The sequence below is a fragment of the Staurois parvus genome, unplaced genomic scaffold (assembly GCF_062004578.1).
Source record: "Staurois parvus isolate SC_StPar_1 unplaced genomic scaffold, SC_StPar_1.0 ptg000498l, whole genome shotgun sequence".
Classification (NCBI taxonomy): domain Eukaryota; kingdom Metazoa; phylum Chordata; class Amphibia; order Anura; family Ranidae; genus Staurois; species Staurois parvus.
The window spans coordinates 9,046,050-9,072,728 of NW_028318294.1; the positions used below are offsets into that span (position 1 = coordinate 9,046,050).

Below are 26,679 nucleotides of genomic sequence, written 5' to 3' on the forward strand. Positions count from 1 at the left end.
CCACCAAACTGTTTCTTAGCCAGGGTTATGAGTAGCCCTAGGGCCCCTCCAGAGGTTACTAGTAGAGATGAGCGAATTATTCAAAAATTTGATTCGGCTGATTCGCCGAATTTGCGGAATAAATTTGATTCGATGCGAATTTATTCGCTGCGAATTTAACTTATTAAAAGGGTTTCTAGGCTTCAGAGAGCCTTTATATTAGTGCAGAACACTGTACCTTTAATTTAAATGCCCTTGGAGTCTGCTGGGGAAGAGAAATAATACTGTCAGTCAGTATGACATGCAGATGAGTGCCGTCGATCTTAGAATCACCGCACACTTCACTCATTTGGGCAGTCACGGGGCACGACGAAGAAGATGAAGAAGAAGATGAAGAAGAAGAAGATGAAGAAGATGAAGAAGAAGATGAAGAAGAAGAAGAAGATGAAGAAGAAGATGAAGAGAAGAAGAAGATGAAGAAGATGAAGAAGAAGATGAAGAAGAAGAAGAAGATGAAGAAGAAGATGAAGAAGATGATGATGAAGAAGATGATGAAGAAGAAGATGATGAAGAAGAAGAAGATGAAGAAGAAGAAGATGAAGAAGAAGAAGAAGAAGAAGAAGAAGATGAAGAAGAAGAGGAAGAAGATGAAGAAGAAGGTGAAGAAGAAGAAGAAGAAGAAGAAGAAGAAGAAGAAGAAGAAGAGGAAGAAGAAGATGAAGAAGAAGAAGAAGATGAAGAAGATGAGGATGAAGAAGAAGAAGAAGAAGAAGATGAGGATGAAGAAGAAGAAGAAGAAGATGAAGAAGAAGATGATGAAGAAGATGATGATGAAGAAGATGATGAAGAAGAAGATGATGAAGAAGAAGAAGATGAAGAAGAAGAAGAAGAAGATGAAGAAGAAGAAGATGAAGAAGAAGAAGATGAAGAATAAGATGAAGAGGAAGAAGAAGAAGAAGAAGAAGAAGATGAGGATGAGGAAGAAGAAGAAGAGGAAGAGGAAGAAGAAGAAGAAGAAGAAGAAGAAGAAGAAGAAGAAGAAGAAGAAGAAGAAGAAGAAGAAGAAGAAGAAGAAAATAATAATAAGAAGGAAAATAAGAAGAAGAAGGAAAATAAGAAGAAGGAAAATAAGAAGAAGGAAAATAAGAAGAAGAAGAAGGAAAATAAGAAGAAGAAGAAGAAGGAAAATAATAATAATAATAATAAGAAGAAGAAGGAAAATAAGAAGAAGAAGAAAAAGAAGGAAAATAAGAAGAAGAAGAAGGAAAATAAGAAGAAGAAGAAGAAGAAGAAGAAGAAGAAGAAGGAAAATAATAATAATAATAAGAAGAAGGAATATAAGAAGAAGAAGAAGAAGAAGAAGAAGAAGAAGAAGAAGAAGAAGAAGAAGAAGAAGGAAAATATGAAGAAGAAGAAGGAAAATAAGAAGAAGAAGAAGAAGAAGAAGGAAAATAAGAAGAAGAAGAAGGAAAATAAGAAGAAGAAGGAGAAGAAGAAGAAGGAAAATAATAATAAGAAGAAGAAGGAAAATAATAATAATAAGAAGAATGTGAATAAGAAGAAGAAGAAGAATGAAAATAAGAAGAAGAAGAATGAAAAGAAGAAGGAGAAGGAGAAGAAGAATGAAAAGAAGAAGGAGAAGAAGAATGAAAAGAAGAAGGAGAAGAAGAAGGAGAAGAAGAATGAAAATAATAATAATAATAATAAGAAGAAGAATGAAAATAAGAAGAAGAATGAAAATAAGAAGAAGAAGAAGAAGAAGAAGAAGAATGAAAATAAGAAGAATTCCAGTACAGCAAAAAGTGTATCTGCAGAGAGCTCCGCTATTTCTGACATTCTCTGACAGTTCCTTCACATTTACAGCGGTTGAAACATTGTATCTATTTGTTTCCGAATAAAAACATCTGTATCCTAAATGGAAACAAATAGATACAATGTTTCAACCGCTGTAAATGTGAAGGAACTGTCAGAGAACTGTCAGAAATAGCGGAGCTCTCTGCAGGGACACTTTTTGCCGGCTGTAGAAGGGATGAAAATCGGCCGATCGGGAAAAATTTGATTCGTGCATCCGAAGTTTGCTAATTTTCGGATTCGGTGCGAATCGAATTTTTCCTAATATTCGAAACGAATTCCACTTCGCCAAGTTCGATTCGCTCATCTCTAGTTACTAGAGGTTCCCTGAGTAATGAGCACATTCTGTTTTTTTAGATAAGTTCCCAAGGACATCATTAAGCTATCTGTAAGGGGGTAAATCTTGCCAATGACTATAAGTGTGAGGAGCATTATTCCCATTGACCATCACACTAACATATCAATTGTTGTAGATATAGTCATTTTTAGCTAGCGTTCCATGAGTTTGGGCAATTATTTCAAGGGTTCCTCAGTGTTGAAAAGGATGAGAAAGGCTGCCTTAACTAGTTAGATACAATTTAACTACAGCAGGGTCGACTTCAGCTACCACTCCACCAAACAAGCCAGAAGAGCATTTTTACCAATATTAATGCTGATAACTTGGAAAAAAAGCAACACAAAATTGAAAGGGAAAAATATTTTTTTAAAAAAGTGACGTAAAAAATAAAATCTCACTTTTCCTAGGCAGATTTTCATCTCAGCATGGTGTTTGCTGCAGAAATGTAACAAAATTGATTCATCGGCTTTAAATATCTTGCTGTCTCTTCTCCCTAAGCAAAGTCAACTGAAGTATTAATAAACAAAATATTGTATTTTCCATAGTGATGGTATCATTTACTTGTAAAAACAAAAGGTCATCTCTCCATTGAACTACTTCTTGACCTTTTAGAGGATACTGAACCTTTCACACATCTGTCTTATATCTGAATATACAGTTGTAAGCACTCGTTGGACATGGACAAATGGAATGTTTTTAAAGAGAACCAGTTGCCAATGGACAACTGATATGATCCTCAAAGTAGAAGTGTCAGGATAATTGCACACTTTCAGGCTGTCCTATCTTCTGTTGAGTATAGGCAAAAAATATATGCACAGGAAACAACAGCACACATCTATACACGAATCAAGGGAAACAATCAGATAAAACAAATAGCATGAAATAATTAAATACATGGAAAGAAGCAACAGTCCATAGAAGATGACAATACAGTTGGTATGTGGTTCAGGTGAAGCACCTATCCTAGAACAGAGCTGCAGTAACCTTGGAGGACTGGAAAACTCCAAATGAAATAGACAAACCATAAACAAGGAGGGCACAGCTAAGTGTAGTAGAAACTGCTTTATTAAAAAAATTAAATACAAATTAGCTACTCACAAAGTATGAAGGAATGAAGTACATTTCACTACCAAAATGCTTTTCCAGTGCACCAAGACCAGCACAGCAGGTAAAAGCAGCCGGCACCATAATAATTATGTGTGCAGCCACATTTTAAATATTAAGTGTATTACCTAAAACAAGAAAGATCTATAAATCTTACTGTGTAACAATGTATCTAAATCTATCCCTACTGTGCTTATGTTACTGCTACAGAGCCATATATGTTGCTGGCTGTCTTTACCTGCTGTGCCGGGCTTGGTGCTATGGAAAAGCAATTTGGTGTTGACATGCGCTTCAATCCTTCATACTTTGTGAGTGACTACGTTTTATTTCATTATTTTAGCAAAGCAGTTTCTACTACACTTAGCTGCGCCCTCCTTGTTGTGCTTGTTTGTGATAACAAACACTCAAAAACTGTTATAGACTAAGGGGCTGTCAAAAATACACAATAGAAATTAAAGCTGATGCAATTCTCCACTTTGTGGAAGTATGAGAATGTACCTGTTAGAAAAATGGAATTGTTCCCCAAGAAAAAAACGCTGCGTTACTTTAACTGACAATTGCGCGGTCATGCAATACCGTACCCAAATGAAATGTACTTCCATTTTTCCCACGAATTGAGCTCTCTTTCTGTGGTATTTGATCACCTGTGCGATTTTTATTTTTTGTGCTATAAGCAAAAACAGACCAACAATTTGGAGAAAAAAACAATATTTTGGACTTTTTGCTTTTAAACATGTCCAGAAAAAAAAAGAAAAAAATCAAATTTCATCATAGATTTAGGCCAAAATGTATTCTGCTACCTGTCTTTGCTAAAAAAAAGTCCCAATACGTGTAAATTAATTGGTTTGATTGAAAATTATAGCATTTACAAATGGCGGTATAGATACTGGGATTTTTTTTTCCTACTAGTAATGGCGGTGATCAGCAAATTTTAGCGGAACTGCGGCGGGCATTCTGACACTGGGGGGGAACTAACTTGGTGTCACTGACATCCCCCGTTACACCAATACAGTGATCAGTGCTAAAAAACAGCACTGGCATTGTACTAATGACACTGGGCAGGAAGAGGTTAATGTGAGGGGCGATCGAAGGGTTAACTGTGTGTAGGGAGTGTTTTACTAGGATACGGGGGTGTGTGTGCTTCACTGTAAGCAAACTGTTCGGGATGGCTATGCAGTGAAGTGCACAGCCATCCCGAGCAGTGTGCCCGAGCTGCCAGGGAGGAAGATTTTTTGTAAACAAAACAGTCTTCCTCCACGTCGGTGATTGTCAGTAATCATCGGGCGCCTGCAGGTAATCACCAGCCAGGACCCGGTGATCGACATCCGCGGCCGTAAATGGCTGTGTGGGTAGGGTGCTCACGCATGCCCCCTACCTGGGAATGCAAAATCATGTATATTGATTTTGCGCACATGTGCCACCATGTAGCAGTATATCTACCATAAGGTAGCAGGTAAGCGTCTAAGAAAACACCAGTGTTGATATACTAAAGGCAAATAGACTGTGCACTTTACAAGTGCAGTTACACTCTGTAAGGGCATTTGCTCTAGAGCTTAGTAAATGAGGGAAAGCTCTGCTTACTTCATCATCTAATCACATGAAAGAAAAAAGGCTGTTATTTATTTTTCTTGCATGTGATTGGGTATTCTTTGCAAAGTGATGCTTTACCTTATTTACTGAGCTCTAGCACAAATGCCCTTCCAGAGTGAAAATGCACTTGCAAAGTGCACAGTCTATTTGCCTTTAGTAAATAAACCCTACTGTGTGCCATCCAGTGGCGGACTGACCATTCGAGCACTCAGGCACTGCCTGAGGGCCCGGGTTAGTAAGGGGCCCCATGAAATGCCCCTGGTACCTTTTTTATAGGCTTTTTTGGGTGTACTTTGAGTGTGGGCAAGGACACAGGGGCCCCATGATCCCCTCTTGCCCGGGGGCCCCATGAGTCGTCAGTCCGCCCCTGGTGCCATCACCTATTTAGACCTACAGTATTTGGCTTATAAAAAACAGTCCTGCAGATATAGTAAATCAATGATTGTACTATGTATATTTTACAGATTTTATTTGGATAATATCTTTTTAATCTAGGCTAAGTAACTTGGGAACCATTAACAAACCAAGTTGGTACTTAGGGTCTAATTACCACAAGTAAAAATTTTCTTTCTCCAAAATAACTAAGAAGAAAAAAAATCAGAGGAGTTTCTGTCATCAAACCATCATTTGAATGCATTGCCGATTTAGGGAATGTTTTACGCCATAAATTTCTGCTGCATCTCACTCTGTAGATTTACTGCTGCTGTTTTGCTTCACTTCTCTCTAGCAGTTTTACTGTCCGTTGATTGCTGAGGATACAGCGATCCTAAGAGACAAATCACTGTTTCATAAACAGGCTGATTATAGTATCCTTATGATGCGATGGTTTAAGAGGAAAAAATGTTGATATATTTAATGGCCTAGTGGAACATATTTGTTAATGTTTTTTGGCTGACTGGAGAATTTGCTGTTGGATGCAACCTTCACTTTTGGTAGAGTCCTATTTTACAGCAGTTTCAGAGTGGTATCTAGTTAGATCAAAGAGCTTCAACAGGCCCCATATTTTTTTAAAGCCACCAGAGGATTCAGCTTAGGATAGGAAATATTCAGAATTAGCAGCCAGCTGCTGCTGCCTATTTAACCATTCCAGGCTAGACAACAAATAGAATGTACTTAATGAATTGCTATTAGTATTTGGAATAATACAACCAGCGCTATAACTGTATATCTGGGCTTTAGGCACAAGGAGATGACCGCCATTTTGTTTTGCAGCTGTTGCCATTCAGTTGCAGACATTGTCACCTTTTTTGTCTACAAAGTAAGAACAAAAGAAGGCACACCAGCCTTGCGCATCACCTCAGCAAAAACATGCTTATTAAAAGGATAAAACAGATGTATACACACAAATGCCAAAAAATCATAAGCATATCACATCCAATGCTGGCCAGTAAGGACCAACGCGAGTCCCAGATGAAGGAAGACACTAGGAGAATGGCTGATGCGTTTCGAAGGGAGATCCCTTCTTCCTTCCTCAGAGCCCTCTGGATCTCCCTTCAAAACGCTTCAGCCATCCTCCTTTGCTCTTCCTTCATCTGGGACTCGCACAGTACTCTGGTCCTTACTGGCCAATATTGGATGTGATATGCGTGTGAATTTTTGGCATTTGTAAGTATACATCTGTTCTATCCCCTAATAAACATGTTGTCGCTGAGGTAATGTGCAAGGCTGGAGTGCCTTCTTTTGTTATTGCTTTATAGTATAGTTTTGGGCTTCCCCAGCCTTCCAAAGGGCCTGTACAGCATGGCCCGTATTTGATGGATCAATCATGCCAATCGAGATTTGTCCAAATTTGCTTGATCTGGGTATCTAAGCGCATGAGGTTTCTTGTTCACTTTTTCTGTACCCTTCCATAAACCCCTGTGATCAGTGTCCTCCTGCATCATTCTGTGAAGAGGACCGGGCATATAACGTAGTGGCATTACCTTGTGCTGCTACTGCTCCAGCACCATAGTTAGGGACAATATTGAAGTGACAATAAACCCTGGTTTAAAAAGAAAAAAATCTATTCAAGTATGTATCCTTGAAAAGGTTCTTCAGCCGTTTTGAAAAAAAAAAAAATTCAGCAGCTACCAGTAGAGTATCTGCTGACCTTGCATTAAAGAACACTTACCTGTCCAAGGATCCAGCACCGTCCTCACCCGGGCCGGTTCTTTGCTGGTGTTTTTCATATTTAGTGTGGGAAACAGGCTGTGACTCCTCAAAGCTTCACAGCCGCCTTCTCACTGTTCATGCACGAACTGTGCTGCTCTGTATGAATGGTCCTATAGCCTGCTGAGACCTGTGATGTGTCCCAGAAGGCTGAGGGTGGGGGGGGGCAAACGTTTGGTGGAATCACCTAGGCAATACAACTGGAAGAGGGAAAAGGTACCAACAAAAACTAGGTACCTGCTCCCCCCTAAATAAAAAAAAAAATCCAAAAGTGGAGGAGGACATAAAGCAGAACTGCCCTTTTAGGGTGCAGTTCCAATTTAACTAAAAAAAGTCCTTCTATTGCTATCAGCCCCCTCCAAATACTATAATTCCTTTGTTTTTGTGGCTGTTATCTAACTTCCTGTTAGAGAGTGGCTATGTTAGTTTTCCATGGTTCCACTGTATGTAGGAACATAGCCACCCTCTTCTGCTTGTTCCCAGTATGAACTATGGACTATGGAATTCAAAATGTGTTCAGAGCAGTGGACACAACCTTAACTAACATGCGCTCCCTGTTTAAACAACCTGCGTTGGGTGGGAAAGGAGAGGTTTGGGGGGGGATGTTGCAAGAAGGCATAAAAGGGAAACTATGGTTGCCATGTGGTGCTCTCTGTGAAGGTGGGGAAACATAGGTGATGATTAATGTGGTTCATTAATGGGGAGGAGGCAATGCTAACATAGAGCAGTAATTGCATATGAGTATTATGTCTACAGCATGGAAAAAAAGGGTCTAATTTTATTTAGTTATGTCACTTAAACACACTCACATTTTGACCACATCTACATGCTTCTGTTGTATGCACCACCATTTCTCAGACACCAACGTCTTAGTTTAAAGTGATTGTAAACCTTTTTTTTTTAAATAATAAACATGTTATACTTACCTATGTGCAATGGGTTTGAATAGAGCAGCACAGATCTTCCTCCTCTGGCTCCTGCTCCCCACTAAGTGCCCTCATAACAAGCTGTTCCCAAGGATGCCCTGTGGGAGAGATGGGACTTCTAGTTTCTGGTGACGTCACTTCCAACCTGTGGAACACTTGCCGGCTGCATAGTTCCCGGGGCTGTGTTTTTTCCTGAACTACCTTTCAATTTAAGCTGGTTTTTAACATGTTTTATGTAAGTGTAAACTGTATCATGTGATGGGGAATAAATAATTACTACATAATGAAGGTCACTTCTTCTTTTTTGATCCTCTTTGAGGTTGCCATTTACATTTTACACTTTGAGCAGCAGCATCAGTACTGTTTATAGTTCTATGGCATGGGTTTTGTTTTACATTTGTACAGGGCTGCAGCCTCTTGTCACTTGACTAGAGTGGGTACTTCTTATACCTAGCCTATATCTCCATGGGTTCACATTCAGAAGCATATACAGCATGAGAATATTGGAAACCACATACATTTAGCAAATAGATGTCATAGGTTGGCCACCTAGGAGACAGGAATGGATGGCAATCTTCATCAACAGGGATACAGACAGCAGTAACCTCATGACAGAGGTTCTAACCCTTCCCTAGGCTAAAATTAACAAAAATGATGGTAGTCTTTGAGAGCTCATTCAGATTATTCTATTGTAGTAACATTTAGTAAAACATGCATTAACTTGATACCAGGGGTGGACTGACAACTCATGGGGCAATAGGGGATCATGGGGCCCCTGTGTCCTTGCCCAAACTCAAAAAAGACTATGAAAAAGGTACCAGGGGCGTCTCATGGGGCCCCCTACTGACCCCGGGCCCTCGGGCAGTGCCTGAGTTTCCAAATGGTCAGTCCGTCCCTGGTTGATACACATTTATTTTGAATCACATCCCAATGCACTAAATCTATACACCTTGAAATGGACCTGAATTGACACTAACACTATGGGTATATCTAAATGCATCCTAAGTTTTAAACAAAGGTAAATGACAAGCATAGACAAATGTGACACTTTTATAGTTCATCTGCTGGGCAGTTCAAGGGCATTCGGCATTCATATTTCACCAATACGTAAATTACTTACAGTGTAAGTTGCAAGTTCTAACATTTGTGTTCTATTATGAAAAGCAAATTAAATGCTGTAATGCAGTTTTACAGCCATTAAGTTTTAACAAGAATAACTTTGGTAGGGATAGAAAGTAATCAGATGTAAAGTACTTTCCAGCCTCTTCCTATGTAAATGTTAATATGTCGAATGTAAATTATATATATAACAGATGGATTTTTATTTCATATGCTTTAATACCATTCACAGAAATGCTGGCATTGTGCTAACGTTGCTATTAAGGCAATTAGCATGGCAGTGCATTATTAAAGCTAATTGTTTAAAGCTTAATGTTAGTGTGAAAGCCACTCTTTGACTTTTTGTCTTTAAATATCTGAACTTTAGATAATTGTCTATATAATTACCAACCTATTTCTTTTGAAGAATCAAGAATTAAATGAACTTTAGACAATACTTCAAGCCCTCTAAAACTTTGAAATGACCTTTCAGAATATACAGTAGCTACCCAATTCTTTCTGGCAGATCTGGTCAATACTATTCCGGATATTAGGTTGTGGATTTGCAAATCACAGAAAATGTGATGTGGAAAGATATTTGTTCAGTGGCTATTGGATTACATTTTACTATATGTTATACTTTATCATGCTTATGCATCCATTTTATCTTTTTTTTTAATTTATACATTTTTTTAAAATGTGTTGAACTGTTATAGGGTAGTATGTATATATAAATTAGAATATCATCAAAAAGTTAATTTATTTCAGTAATTCAATGAAAAAAGTGGAACTCGTATATTATATAGATTCATTACACACAGAATGATATATTTAAAGCATTTCTTTCTTTTAATTTTGATGATTATGGCTTACAGGTAGTGAAAACCCAAAAATTCAGTATTTCAGAAAATTAGAATATAGTGAAAATATTGTAGATTCATGGTGTTACACTCTAATCAGCCAATTAACTCAAAACACCTGTAGAGGTTTCCTGAGCCTTTAAATGGTCTCTCAGTCTGGTTCAGTAGGTTACACAATCATGGGGAGGACTGCTGACTTGATAGTTGTCCTGAAGACAGTCATTGACACCCTTCACAAGGAGGGAAAGTCCCAAAAGGTCATTGCTAAAGAAGCTGGCTGTTCACAGAATGCTGTATGTATGCAAGCATATTAATGGAAAGTTGAGTGGAAGAAAAAGTGGTAGATAAAAGTGCACAAGCAACAGGGATAACCGCAGCCTTGAGAGGATTGTGAAACAAAGGTCATTTGGGCCTCTGGGGGAGATTCATAAGGAGTGGGCTATGGCTGGTGTCAGTGCTTCAAGAGCCGCCACACATATACATATCCAGGACATGGGCTACAAATGTTGCATTCCTTGTGTCAAGCCACTCCTGAACCAGAGACAATGTCAGAAACTTCTTACCTGAACTTAGGAGAAAAAGGACTGGACTGTTGCTCTGTGGTCCAAACTAAATTTTGCATTTAATTTGGAAATTAAGGTCCCAGAGTTTGGAGGAAGTGTGGAGAGGAACAGAATCCAAGTTGCATGAGGTCCAGTGTGTTTCCACAGTAAGTGATGATTTGGGGAGCCATTTCAACTGCTGCTGTTGGTCCACTCGTTTTATCAAGCCCGAGGTCAGCGCAGCCCTCTACCAAGAAACCGTAGAGCACTTCATGCTTCCCTCTGCTGACCAGCTTTTTGGAGATGCTTATTTCATTTTCCAGCAGGACTTGGCATCTTCCCACACTGCCAAAAGTAGCAATACCTGGATTAATGATCATCTTATCACTGTGCTTGATTGGCCAGCAAACTCGCATGACCTAAACCCCATAGAGAATCTGTGGGTTATTGTCAAGAGGAAGATGAGAGACACCACACCCAACAATGCAGATGAGCTGAAGGCCTCTATCAAAGCAACCTGGGCTTCCATAACACCTCATCAGTGCCACAGGCTGATAACCTCCATGCTAGGCCACATTGATGCAGTAATTCATGCAAAAAAAGCCCCGACCAAGTATTGAGTGCATACTATACTGTACATGGACATACTTTTCAGTAAGTTAACATTTCTGTATTAAAAATCCTTCTTTTTTTATTGGTCTTATGTAATATTCTAATTTTCTGAGATCCTGAATTTTGGGTTTTCACTAGCTGTAAGCCATAATCATCAAATTAAAAGAAAGAAATGCTTGAGATATATCACTCTGTGTGTAATGCATCTATATAATATTTGAATTTCACTTTTTAAATTAATTTACTGTAATAAATTAACTTTTTGATGATATTGTAATTTATTGAGATGCACCTGTATGTGTGTATATATATATATATATATATATATATATATAATATACTATACCATTTATATTTTATATAAAATCTTCATCTGGTGAAAAAAATTATGTAAACATCTGAGGAAAAAAAGTATGTACATATATTCCTATGATTTACATTAAATCTTCATCTGAGGAAAAAAAAATGCAGGGTCTAGCCAGACATAAGATTTGAAAAGAATTTCCAAATACAGAGCAAAGCAGTAGATGTTTTCCTTCAGACTGTCCCTCTCTAACTCAAACAGGCTTTTTCATCAAGAGAGTTAAGAATAGTCAGATGAACATGTGATTAGGGGGCTGTGGTTCCCTCTGTTAGCTAGAAATTGTAAATGTTAAATACTCAAATGCAGTTAATAGAAACAAATATAACTAAAGTGCACTATATATGCCCTTCTGAGTTATTCTAGCACTAATGTTCACAAAACATCTTTAGTTCCAGGTCCCTTTTGCTACTATATGTGCTTTACTAAAGGCAAATAGGCTGTGCACTTTGCAAGTGTAGTTGCTCCAGAGCTGAGAAAATGAGAGGGAGCTCTACTGACTTCCTTTATTCAAGCATGTGCAAGCAGCAAAAATGCTGTTTTTTTTATTTCACTTGCATGAAATTGGGTATTCTTTGCAAAGTGAAGCTATACTTCATTTACTAAGCTCTGGAGCAAATGTACTTGCAGAGTGCAACTGCACTTGAAAAGTGCACAGTCTATTTGCCTTTAATGAATTAGACCTAATATGCCATACTTTTTTCAATCTCTACTCAAAACACTTTTCACACTTTAAAAAAAGCACACATTAACAATATATGCATTACACATATCTTATATTTCTCTTCATAAAAAAAACGAGCTTACACAATAAAATTACCTTCATTATTTTTGATGGTAAAATTTGGGTTATTGGCCATTTCTGGAAGAAGGCTGTAGAAAAAATAGTGTCCATTTCTTGGATCATCTTTGTCTATAGCACTGACCGTTTGAATAATCTGCAAAAGAAATGAAAACCATAAGTCTAGCAAGTAAATTTTGAAAGTGCAGCACAAAATACCTTGGTAGATTAAGGTTTAGATTTTTGTTTAGTATATAACCATTCCTAAAATTAAAAATCACTATTTGCTCCTGGTATGAATTATGAATCTCAGATATCCCTTTTAAATAATTTATTGTCAGTGTGTATGTATAATATATATATATATATATATATATATATATAATATATATATATATATTAAAAGGAATAACTTCTATTTTTTAAATTAAGCAGAAATATGTTTAAAAAAATACATAGAACACTTTAGCAGCTCTACCATCCAAATATTGGGCTGCATACCGAAGATGTTCAACACCAACCAAGGTTTATTGGAATGACCGCCCACTGCTCACTCCCACCCAATGCCCTGTCCCCAACATGTTTCGCCCACCGCAGGGCTTAATCATGGGGATATATGCATGTGAAACGTGTTGAGGGCTTATAGTGCAGAAAAAAAATCTGGGTGACCGTACATCCATAAAATTATTTTTATTGTAGCCTCTTTGTCAAAAACACTCCACAATACAGTCACAGATGGGAAACAGCACACCAGCTAAAGCATTTTATGCTAAAATCAGTGCCTGTTCATAGCTCGTTCATGTTGGAGGCTTGTCTCTGAGTGGGAGTGAGCAGTGTGCTGTTGCTAAACCTTGGCTAGAGTTGAACATTTTTGGAGTGACTGGTCTGTGAGTTATGAAAGGGGTTGGGCTTTTCTAACAGCTCTGTTTTATAAGCGGTTTAAATTTGCATATGATCAGGTATAAAATAATTTTTTAGTCATGTTTCATCAAGTGTCAATGATCACTGAGACCATAATATGTTTTGATCATTACTTATAAAATTGTTCTATCATACCCAATTCCATTATACCCAATCATCCTATTGGCCTGTACTTTTGGCTCTTCATTGCCCATTGTGCTTCAAGTTTTCATGCAAGATTTCCTAGTGTTTGGTGAGAAACCAAGGTCCAAGGTCCAATACTAGACATTGATCAGGATGCACTTCCAACCCAATTAGCCAAAGTAAGGCAATGAGCACTTCTGCAGCAGAGAGTCAAGCCTAGTACTGATTTCGTAGTGATCATCCGATAATCTGATTATTAGTATACATCACAACAGTTCATGCAAAATTATCCAAAGGGAAAAGCATGAAAAGTGTTTTCATATAGTACCAGAATGAATGATTTTCATTTAAACAGTACCGTATTTGTCTGTAAAAAATCAAGCGACCAAGAACACGCATGCTCAGAAACAGGGGCGGACTGACAACTCATGGGGCCCCCGGGCAATAGGATTTCCGTCAGCGGAGAGACCTGTATACGAACAATACAGATCTCTTCCCTGTCATCTCCTGCAAACTGCTTTGTATGGCTTTGCATAGCAGAGCTATACAAAGCAGTGTGCTTACAGTGAAACACACACACAGCCCACATAGTAAAACAGCACACAGCACCAGGGGCGGATTGAGAACTCATGGGGCCCCCGGGCGATAGGGGATCATGGGGCCCCTGTGTCCTTGCCCAAACTCAAAAAAGCCTATGAAAAAGGTACCAGGGGCATCTCATGGGGCCCCCTACTGACCCCGGGCCCTTGGGCAGTGCCCAAGTTTCCCAATGGTCAGTCCGCCCCTGCTCAGAAATGAAAAAGAATACATTATAATACAATACAACACATTACAGCACTTCTGAAGTTGTGTTCTGTTGTCCAAAAATTTTCGTAACTTTAGTAAGCTTTTCATTTTTAATATGAGACCAGCATGCAAAAAAAATGGACGATCATTCGTCCGTTATTCTTATTGCACAGTATTCACAAGGCTTTATCCAGAAGACAGCACATGCTCTTCTAACACCTTTAGATGGGGCAAAACTCCCATTGACTGGCTGTAAGGCAATCCAACGCAGTACAAGGCTGACTAGGAGGACTGCATCAGGCTGTTTTAAGTGTAAACATAATAGGTGAATTTGTACTCTTCTGTCTGATTATTTTTTCTAGCATCAGGGAGAAGATCACCTTTGTATCAAAATGGCTTCTAGTTTTAGAAAATATCTGGAAATATCTACTTCGAGTTAATCAGCAAAACACAGGTCAACCTTTATGCTTTTGCATTAGCTCATTATCTTTATTTCAATTGCTTTTTTATGTTTTGTGTGCTATCAAATTGCGACAGGCCTATTTGACAGCAGTTCAATTTATATAAAACCCCCATTGCTGGATACAACATTTAGGTCAACCATTCCCACTGTGATCTTTCTGTTTCATTTACGTAGGAAGACATACCAATGGTCTATCTGGGAGGAAATGTCACTGCTGTGCGACAGGTCATCAAAATATAATACATGTAGACGTACATGACAATAAACATAACGCAGTTTAAATAAAAACCTGATTGTAGGTAGCCAGTTTATCATGGTTTGGTTAGAAGGGAGGAAAGGATAGGACATCCCCTTGCTACCTGTCCCATTACACTCTGTTACACCCTATCACACAGATTATCTCCAGGACAGGAAATGAAAGGAAATCTCCCTAATGGTGGCAAAGACAGCTAAAACCAGGGGCGGACTGACCATTTGGAAACTCGGGCACTGCCCGAGGGCCCGGGATCAGTAGGAGGCCCCATGAGATGCCCCTGGTACCTTTTTCATAGGCTTTTTTGAGTTTGGGCAAGGACAGAGGGGCCCCATGATCCCCTATTGCCTGGGGGCCCTATGAGTTGTCAGTCCGCCCCTGTCTAAAACTGACATAGGTTGTCACCCTATCTTTCCCAACTACTAAGCATATTATGTGGAGCTGAGTTTTAAAATAAACAATTATTCCGGGATAAACATGTAGATTTTATAAATGTTCTGCTATTTGCTAAGAGCTATACTTTTTACTCTGTACAATAAGGTCAGTAGATGCATTCAAGCACCAGCTGCTATCCACCAGACTGATGTGTATATACTTCTAGAAAAATAGCAAGGTTTTTAAGAGCACACATAGCATTTCCTCATGGATCCTTGCAGCGGTCAAGCAAGTACCTCTTAACGGATGTGCATTAGTCCTCTGTCAGTGAATTACAACCCTTTCAAACTCCCATAGGTTCGCTCCTTTGTGTTCTAGGTAGACCACATGCAGTAGAAGCCTAGGGGTATTTTGAAAGCTCCGTAACTCAACAATAAAACCCCATTACGTCAGTATACTAAAACACGCTACAGCCAACACTCTTCATAAAAAATGTATCATCTCTCAAAATTAGTTCACTGATGGAAGATGTCAATGGGTTTTGCCATCTCCAGTTTTAAAGGATGTGAACCACAGGGAGCAGAAAAGTGAATGAAAGGATAAGCTAGATTAAAAAAAATGAAAAACACGACACAATGAATTGTAATTTTTCTCTCAGCTTGTGACGTCTTCTGATAATTGGCTAATAATTATTACAGTCACATAGACTGTGCTCCCAGGATGCCTACTGTTGGTGATGTATGAAAGGAATGTAAATGGACAGAACAAGACGTATGGATCTGCTGAAAAAAAATGCATGAGCTAAATCAAGACTGACCCAATTATTGGCAGAGAAATTGATACTCTGCCTTTTTTGCTGCAATATGTTGCCCATGCACAGATATAATGTTGAAACTGACTTAAGAGAAGCAGGCAGGTTTGGCCAGATCAGGACTATATTTGACTATGATTGAGGAAAGAGACAAATGTTTAAAACTCATTTGCCTTCTGTATTTTGACAAGCAACGAGAATAGCAGAGTAGTGCCACTCTGGTATTATAAAATGTCTTAAAGGATAAGTTCACTGTTTGGGAAAAAAATAATAAATGCACATTTTTTTCCATTGCATTTATTTTTTTATTTTTTGTAATGTGCATTTATTATTTTTTTTTCTAAGAAGCAGTGATCAGGGGATCAGGGATGAAATCTCAGGCTGCTGCAGAAAATCTCTGCAGCTTTCATCCCATACTTCCATATGGCTGATGGTAGTTGTAGTTCATTCATTCAAAGGATTATGTAAATGAATGATGCAGCCATGTGGGCAAAATCCCACATGGCCACACTGTTTTAGAATTATGAAAGCATGTGCAGGGAGAATATCCCTCACCCGCTGTCACAATGGAAGAGTGATTGCAGGGAGAAGCGACAGGAGCTGGAACATGTTATATGTTCCATCCTAATTATGGGTGGAACATGTAACATGTAACATATTCCAAAAGGTGAACTTATCCCTTAACCACTTGGTGAAGACTGCTACCGGCACATTAAGAGTTCTAAAAGCTGGGAGGCGTGCATTTGGGTCATATAACTGCTGTGATTGGCTGTCACAGCAGTCACATGATCGGAAAACTCCTGATCACAAGTATGCATCAGGATCTAACCAATCCCCACCGGCTACCATGCTAGGAGCATGCAGGGAACATGCTTTCAGCACGGTAAGGTGTTTTAACCCTTGAGGACCAAGGGACGTATTTGTCCCATGTTTTTAATTGCCTGTATCATCTGACTAAGAACTTAAAACTCTTTTTTTTTTTTTTGGTTTCAGTCAAAATATTAGTTCTTATCAACAAACAACAAATGGATCTAGCTTTTTGCCAATTATTTCATGAAATGGCTTAGTTACAGCAACTGAAGTGTACGAACTTTAAAAACAAAAAAATGATTATTTTGGCGTTCCGTAATCTTATGGTCCTCAAAGGGTTAACAGGACAACATATATGCGGCCGCTTGGCATTAAGGCCCATCTGCCAAGATGTTGCATATATGCGTACGGCCTGCGCCAACAGGTTAAAGTATAAAAGACTGATGCCAGTCTTTAGATGTGATGACTTCATTAGTTTTATTTTTGTAGGGTTTTTTCCCCCTTATTTTCACCTAGTGATCCTGCCAGTAAAACACTTCCTGTCTGAAGGTGACAACACTAACACATGGAGAAGCAGTGTTGTCAATTAAATATAAACATTTCAATTATATATTTAACACACCAATTGGTTTACAAACACTTTAAACCTCACCTCTTAAAAACTTTAAGTCTATATAAAAATAGAGGAAAAAAGAACCACCCTTTTAGATCACTCTTTTACACTAATAAATCAGCATAAATCATCAGACAATGACTTCTATCTAGTTCTTAGATATGAAGTATATGGTCCAACCCCCACAAGAATAAAAATGATCAGCAGATGCAAACAACTCAAATATTAGAATGTATGAAAGGGGAGTAGTTGTCTGCAGCAGTGTACCAATAAATGAGTTATTAATCACAATACACTTCAGCATACTTTACGTCACATGACCTCCCAATTTACTTTTTTTTTTTCCCAAAAAGTATTTTATTGAAATATGAAAGGCATATCAAGTCTTATACAGATACGGAGCACAGTCCGCACATAGACATATTCAGGGGCGGACTGACAACTCATGGGGCCCCCGGGCGATAGGGGATCATGGGGCCCCTGTGTCCTTGCCCAAACTCAAAAAAGCCTATGAAAAAGGTACCAGGGGCATCTCATGGGGCCCCCTACTGACCCCGGACCCTCGGGCAGTGCCCGAGTTTCCAAATGGTCAGTCTTCCCCTGGACATATTACACATTCTCCCGTAACGCAGACGGGTCATAAGATGTCTGTTTAAAGTGTGATTCATCCCGAGGCAAAATATCATAATATAGCAAATGTATAATACATACCAGTAGCTATAATGATTATAGTAAATAAACTAGATAAGTATAATGGACAATGATCCACTGAGTAGGGAGTTCTCAGATAATAGGACTGTGGAGTGTAAGGCAAACATATCTTCTGAAGGCGTATATGCCATATGTGTCCGTATCTGGAAAATGTAGGTTACTTTTGTAAAGAATAGTCACACCTGTATGTGAATAGATGCTGTCAGGGATGCGGATATGACCAGAAATGTGTGGACTGACACAGGGAAACGTAGGCTTCAGATATAGTAAATAATATAATTTATTGAGACTAACAATACAAATATAAACGCAGTGCACCAAACCTCAAGCTAACACAAATACATACAACAAGGTGAAACAAACCCAAACCTAAACTGATATAAATACACAGGTACATACACATATAGAGCACAACGTAGTCAGGCAGGCCGGGTCGATAACTATCGGGCAGGTAGGTACAGGAGGAGCAGGCGGAGAGAATGGTCAGGGTCACAAGCCAGGGATCAAACAGGAGAAGTCAGCAGAGGTCAGGATCAGGCAGGGTCGGCAACAAGTCAGGCAGAAACAGGAACAGGAACAGGAATGCAGGTTACAAGATACAGGGACCCATGGAAAAACACACACCAAGGCCCTGAGTGTGAGTCTGGCCATTCCTTAAATACAACCCCTGCAATCAGCTTCAGGTGTTTTGGCTGACTGCAGGGGTGAGTCTCTGATTGCTGACAGCACCCGCTGGCCAGCCCTGGTACTGCAGCCCACAAGGACGATGAGTCCCACCGTTATTGGCAAGTCCATTCCTGACGGATGCTCTGTTCCTTATAGAAGATATGATTAGTAGGGGAATGTAGAAGGTGTAAGATGGAGAGAAGAAAGAAAAGAGAAGAGAGCGTCGATTGAAGAGAAATGTAACAAGTGACCTTGTAAAGGGTAGGGGGAGAGAGAGAAAAAGAAAAAAAAAGGGAGGGGGGAAAGGGAGGGGTCAATGATTAGGCAGACCTCCCAATTTACTAAATCAGTCACCTCGCATCCAAACCAAAGGGTCTTACCACAGAGAGTCTTTGATTCTCTATTTAACCTATTTTTAACATTATCTAAGTGAAGTAAATTGAAACAAGCACCGCAAGGATCCTTTGGCGCAGATACTACTTCAGTTCTCAGCAAGCACAAAGCAATGACATCACTGAAATAATGTACCTGGACTCTTGACTGGCTTTATCCCTTTAAGTGAAGACATTACCATTCTTATTATATTTTCTTCTTTATGTTCAATACTAAAAACATATACTGTATATCAGGAAAGTATCATATTCAAAGCAGCTCTTCTATATTATATCACACTGGAAAACTAGTACAATATAATAGGAATTCTTTTGATCTTCTGCTATTGAATTCTATCCATAAACACCTGCTCAACTTAATAGAGATGTGCGCAATGGAAAAATGTGTTTTGTTTCATTTCAGTTTCATTTGTTAAGTAAATCATTTTGTTTCATCATGTTCGCCATGTTAGAATTAGTTTTTAGAGCGATTTGTTATTTCTGGAAAGTGTACATTCGTTGTTCTGAACTGATTTGTGCTTTTGGAAGTTCTGTTATGCTTTTGTTATTTAGGAAGATTGGCTATATTCATTTTAATGTAATTAATAATTACATATTCATTTGTTGGGTTATTAAATTGAATTCATTTCCCCATTCCCAACTGACTTTGTTTTTTGGGCTTTGTACATACCAAATAGGCGAATGGTCTCTCAAGTTCCAGCCCAATACAAAAAGAATCTTATTAGAATAATCACTCTACGCTCACCAAGAATGAATCAATTTGAATCATTTGTAATGTTGTTACATTGTTTTGGATGCTTCAAACATTAACAAAAGGCCCAAACTATCGCAACATTTCAAATGAATGATTACAAATTAATTTGCTGTTTTTGTTATAATTTATTTTGTCTTTGTTGAAATTCATTACTATTACAACCAAATCTCCGCATAACACAAATTTTGTCTGAATTTCAATTTGTAACGAATGAACCATACATGTCTACAACTTAGTAGATGAGGCATATATCCCTCTTCCTTTCTGCTATCCCATAGTGATCTCTATGGGTTTTCAATTAGACAGAGAAAGTCAACAAGCTGGCAGGCAGAACTGGGCTTTCCAAATTCAAAGCTAAACGAGTTCTTCCAACAAACTGCTTTGGAAGCACCAAGTATTAAATGTTCTTTTATAAATTTAAAATGTTAAAAAAAATAATGGACACTTTTCTAAAAAATAGGATTTTATGGACTTGTAAGGGCTAATGTACATGGTCATAAGGAGGTTGTACAGAGTGCATAAGAGTACAGAACCTAAGGAGCCAGATATTTTGCATATAGGGTCTCATGTCGGTGTGCGTATTTATGCATGTATAGACATATACTCCCTATAGCCGGATCCTCTAATTGCTTTCTATGGCTGTACACAGCAGCTGTGGCTCCTGGGGAAGGTTTCACACAGGTTCTATACACTCATTCATGCTGTATGGCCTCCTTCCAGTCATGTGCATGAGTCCTAAAAGTTACAAAAAAATAAATAAAAAAGGTAAAACCCGGTTTAGTTTCTCTTTAAAATATTTATGATCGATCACTTTGAGTTACTGTCTTCTACACAGCACCATTGCTCTTTGTGCACTTTTCCAGAATAAACCTAATGGATGGTATAAACACTTTTAGTCTGACTGTCAGTGAACAGGTTAAATAAGCTATTAGGGGCACTTGTGTGCTCTGTGCGGTGCAGGTAAGCTGAAAGCTCATATATGAAACATTCTATGGCCTTTAAAAGCATCATCCTTACCTAAGAATTCATTGATTTTTCTCTTGGCAAATTCTATTTGATACTAGTTAACATGGAATGTTTCTCCCCTGAGCTGAATATCAATGAAGACAACAATGAGACCTTCGAATAGAGGAAATAAATGGCAGGAACCATTCATGGCTCCCTAAATGTCATTTGTAGCTTAGCTAGGTATGTAAAAAGTAGAAGCCAAGAGACTCTTTAGGATGCCTGAAAGCATTTTTCTGTGTCTCTTAGTTATGTGTTTCTTTTTAAAGTTTAATGATTTCTGTGATACAGCTAAAAAGGTCAACTCAGAAATCATATATCATCCTTATCTATCATCTATCTATCTATCATCTATCTATCTATCTATCTATCTATCTATCTATCTATCTATCCATCCATCCATCTATCTATCTATCTATCTATCTATCTATCTATCTACAGTATGTGAATGGCCCTTGACATTGCTGAGCTCAGAAACTTCCAGTGAAACATGCCTCTGATTCGACAGCATACAAAGCTATTTTAAACATTTGTACCCTTCCATCCTTGTGGCAAAATTCTGCAGAAAGACTTTTTTACTCTAACTTGACCATGCCCCTGTGCACAAAGCCAGGTCCATAAAGGCTTGGTTTGATGAGTTTGGCGTGAAGGAACTTGGAGAGCCTACACAAAGCCCTGCCCCTGATCCTTTTGATCACTTTTGGGATAGACCGGACCATCAATTTCAAGCCTTTCATTCAATATCTCACAAATGTTCATTTGACTTAATGGGCAGACAAGTCCACATATATACTTCGAAATTGTGGAAGGAGTAAATGAGGGGAGGAGGGCAGCTCCATAGTAATGGCCACGGTTTTGATATGGGATGTCCAAAAAGTTCTTCTAGGTGTGTTAGTCATCTATCTATCTATCTATCTATCTATCCTTCCCATATCTATCATCTATCTATCTATCTATCTATCTATCTATCTATCTATCTATCTATCTATCTATCTATCTATCTATCTATCCTTCCCATATCTATCATCTATCTATCTATCTATCTATCTATCTATCTATCTATCTATCTATCTCTATCTATCTATCTATCTATCTATCTATCTATCTATCTATCTATCTATCTATCTATCATTATATACCCCTGGTTGACTAGTAGTATGCAAAACACTTCTAAATCTGGACTAATACCAATTTTAAATGCACGGCACCACAATGTACATGTGGCTCCCATCTGTGTGCTGTAGTGCACAGCAACAATTGTAAACTCCGCTATCTGACTTGTACCTACAGGTAAACTTATAAAAAGGCTTACTGTACCATACCTACTGTACCTGTAGGTACAGTTAATATCTCCTAAACATGTTCTGTTTAGGAGATATTCCCATTTGTAGTGGCCAGTGACATGACTGGTGCATGCGCACTGTGCTCTAAATGGAAGGCACACTGGAGTACGCCGTCCATTCAGTAAGCTGTGCAGCTACCGTGACCCCCGTGCACATGTACGATAGTGACGTCTACATGACCCAGCTATTTAAAAGGCCAGAGAGCGAGAACCCAGATGTTAGGTGAAAATGAAAGTGACAGTGTGCCACTGGAGGGCTTTTTTTTACTGGAACTCTGTCATTATGTGCTAGTATTCAGTGCGTATTAGCACATTATGACTTAAACTGCTTGAGGGACCAATTTTTTTTTTTTTTTGTCAGGGTTTACTACCACTTTAAGACAGGATATCACAATGCACAGATATAAGGCTAGCCGAAAGACTGAAGAATTTCATTACTACTCTCTATATTATGAAAAAGCACTCTTGGACTTGTGCCAGATTAGCAGAACAAGAGGGGGTAAAAGCATGACATTTGCCATATATGTTTAATTTTTTCTTAAAGAATAAATAAACCCTGGCAAATAAATATGTTAAGTAGATCCACTTACCAATGTAACTGTGTCAACTTTTGTTATGAGCACAGTAGCTTCTGCCAAGCCAGACATTCTTTTATATTTTTCCTTAGCTTAACATATGTGGATGGTGCCCATAATGACCCATGTCTCTGTCAACACAGCAAGTGCACTCCCTTACTGGGGCTATATTCTTACATACACACCCTTGTACTAACTACACTCTTGTGTGGGACTACAATCATGCATGCACATTAACATATCTTACACAATGCAGTATGGGGCATGTAGTCCTGGAATTCCACAGAGAGAGACCTGTACAAGCACTTACAGAATTTTAGAGAAAAGGAAAGTACAGGCCCTGAGGGGATAATAGCACTTACTGAAGATAATTTAAATAACACTTTCCAAAAGGTATATTTGAAAAATCAAGTGTGTAATAATCCTATATAAGATATTCAGATACTGTACTTAGGGGGGTGTTATTATTATATATATTTTTTTTGGAGAGTTTGATAATACTTGAATTCTTGCCTTTCTGTTTGCCTTTGGACAATATAGGTAGGTGCTGCAGGAGAACTGAGGTGGAGATGAAATTATAACCTGCTAGGAGGGGTTACAAGACTCACTGTTAGAGACTTGATATGGGCTATGGTTCCTGCGGTTATGTTTTTAACAAACAACTGAACAAAGCAACTTACTTTATAATAAGCATTGCTCTCAGTAAGGTTTGCCTCTGGGTGCATAAATTAGACTGTTCACTATTTCATTCTAGCTCAAGTAACATATGGCAATCCACTCTTTTTTTTTATATTTCTGGATAGAAAATTGGATTTTTCCATGGGAACTGCTTTAAAAACATCCTATGCACACTCATACGAAGACAGGCAGCAAATTTTGATTATACAATTCACTAAAATTAAAGCTCAACTCCAAGCAGATATCAAAGACAAAATATCAAGTATAATCCTTTGTTCACTCCCTGTATCTTTCATTTTACCCTCTGGCTGCAAGTACCAAACACCAAACTCTATTGAAACCACCATAGTTCTTAATCATAGCTGTGCCCTTATATATTTATCTAATGCCCATCATAAAATGTACTTATTGGACAGTTGGGACCAATAAAAGGGTCAAATGACATTATCTGACATACCTCTATACTGGCTGCAACCAGGGGCAGACTGACTATTTGGAAACTCGGGCACTGCCCGAGGGCCCCGGATCAGTAGGGGGCCCCATGAGATGCCCCTGGTACCTTTTTCATAGTTTTTTTTTTAGTTTGGGCAAGGACACAGGGGCCCCATGATCCCCTATTGCCCAGGGGCCCCATGAGTTGTCAGTCCGCCCCTGGCTGCAACTGTCCAGTGAGTACGTTCTCTGATAAAGTGAAAAAGTTAAAAATTGCAGACAGGACCTTTACTGCAAAAGAGACATGATATGCCTCTGCTTCAATAAATTAAATGTATCTGCTTATTTCAAGAACATACCCAAACCCATGGCTCCACTCCAGGCTTTCATCCAACACAAACAACCAGGGTGATGGTTATCACAGCCGGTCTCCTTTCTCAGCCAAAAGTATAACAAATAAAAGCTGCAGAACTTAGCTCTTCTTTCTCTGATTAATTTTCAAAAATAGACTGCATGCATTGATGTCTCCACCTGAAACCAACCTACCTTGGATACGTTTCTCCACTGCTGGCTTACTCACAAGGATAGGGGATACATTAAACACAAAAGGACAAGCTAAGTTGTGGAATGTGGCTTATATTTTTATATTTTTTATACTTCTATCTGCTTATTTGCAAAATTATTCGGAATGTACACTGAGGTCCTTCCTCTCCTGAATAAGAGGGCTTGAAATGAGTCAGCCTAATTTCCCTCACTGCTCTTTGTTGCTGTGCACTGAACAGATCTTTTTCACTGACTATACAGGTCAAGGAAATACAAATACCCCTGTTATAGGATTTGATACATGCTTATGATTTTAACTTTTTTTTTAACATTTTGTGAGTATTTCTTTTTACAATCTATTTTATACAATATATTATTTTTTAAAAAAAACATGAAATTCCCATTTAATTGCTTACCTAAAGTTGAGGTTTAGCAGTCATCATAACTTCTACAAAAGGGAAAGAGCCTTACCCAAAGGTGTCATCATTCACATGTACATTATGAAGAAATGCACCATAGTTTATTGAAAAGAAACAGAGTGGACTCTGCAGAGCTCCTGTCAATCTTACCTGTCCAGGTTTTCCATTCTCACAAAGAAACGCTTCGTAGTCTGTAGCAAACTCCGGGGCATTGTCGTTAACATCAAGAACCTTAATTGAAACGGGCACTCTGGAGATCTGACTGTGGTTTCCTAAAGTCAAAAGAGGACCAGAAGAAAAAGTTAAGCCATTTGTGCGGCTCCGGCACTGCATACATTTAAATAAAACAAGACCTGCTTTATCCTTTTTAACTTGCTAATAGAATTGTATTAGCCGCTAAGTATCTGGAGTTAAACCGAAGGGAAGAAAAGAGCCAACATTTCACATCTTCTGCATAAATCTTCAGAGCGAGCGGCATTCATTTGGGATGGAGCTGATAAAGACCTTCGAGGAATAAATAAGACCATTTTGCAGCGATAATATTTAGCCTCTTTTACTGACACAATTCATTATGCATCCATGATTGTTTTTATAACGAAGTGTGTATTTTATTTGTTTTTATTTGTTTTTGGCACTAAACGCAAAATTTGGTTTGATTAGTTGTTTTGGCTTAAGATCTATTATATTAGCATAGCAAATGTCATTACTGGTTGCTATTTACAAAATATATCAATGATTCCTGACATATGCTTATTTTTATTTAAAATTAGATAATGTAATACAAAGTGAAGACTTGGCTGGCAGTTTAAAGACATTTTTCCTTCAAACAGTCCTCAAGATAGTCATATATAGAATAGCTTAGATGTATAATTCATAGGATCATGATTTTTTTTTCATGTACACATCAGCTACAAAATATCAAGAAGCACTCTTTGTCTGCTGTATTACAGAAATGAGATTAAACATTGCTTTGCTGGATGATCATTGCTCACTGACAGTGATTACTGGTGGATTAATTGATGTGCTTGATTCTCAGCTTCTATAACTAAAAGTGACACTAAACTATTTCTTCATTCTCTAACAATAATCCATACACATCCATTATTTAAGGGCCCTGTAATCTAATTTTCTGAAAATATTTGTTTTTTATGCTTCCTTGTAACATACTCAGTGAGTTTTTTTATTTGTACACTTTAGAGCACATTCCAACAGTCAAGAACTATAGAAATGATCCCTGAAAGTATAGTCTTGAGTTTTTGTATTTGATTGTAGCCACCCTCCCTTGCTCACTCCCAAGATGAAGTAGGGACTATGAATGGTGGAATTTGTAGTGTGCATTCAGCAGTGCAAATTAGTTGTGGTCATGTGCAGTGCATATCCCATAGTTCCTAGTCCTTAGTACATCTTGGAAATGAGAAAGGCAGGGTGGCTGCATTTCTACATACAGTGGGACTATGAAAAATCATTGTAGAGATAGTTCTCTAACAGGAAGTCAGATCACAGCAGAAGAAAAAGGCATTTGGAGAATTGGAGGAAGCTGAGAGCAATAGAATGGAATTTTTGGAGTTTAGAATACATACTTGAATTTTCTACCAGAGTTTAGTGTCGCTTTTGTTTATATGGAAAGTAGGAGCCTAGCACTATCCTATCTTTAGCACTATTATAAGATAAAAGAGAGATTTTGGGAAGATCTCTGCACTCATGTTGTAGATTTCAGCAGTGCCAACACATGGCCCCCTGTCACCCGAGGCAAGGAATGTGTAACCTTCCTTTGACCACTTGTCTGTTTGTTCTAGGTTTGCAATTTTTAGCCATGAT

The 26,679-nt window shown here is 38.3% G+C and overlaps 1 protein-coding gene and 1 pseudogene across 3 annotated transcripts in view; both read right to left on the minus strand.

The window, feature by feature from the left end:
* The window catches only part of CDH8 (cadherin 8), a 632,421-nt gene that overhangs the window by 37,336 nt on the left and 568,406 nt on the right, over positions 1-26,679 (minus strand). For all 3 annotated transcript variants that reach the window (XM_089689822.1, XM_089689824.1, XM_089689823.1), the window contains 2 exons: positions 25,012-25,133; positions 12,229-12,346 (listed from right to left, as the gene is read on the minus strand). In XM_089689822.1, coding sequence (XP_089545948.1) covers positions 12,229-12,346; positions 25,012-25,133 — 240 coding nt within the window. The remainder of the gene's footprint in view (positions 1-12,228; positions 12,347-25,011; positions 25,134-26,679) is intronic.
* Positions 26,027-26,111, minus strand: LOC149452095 (small nucleolar RNA U3; annotated as a pseudogene).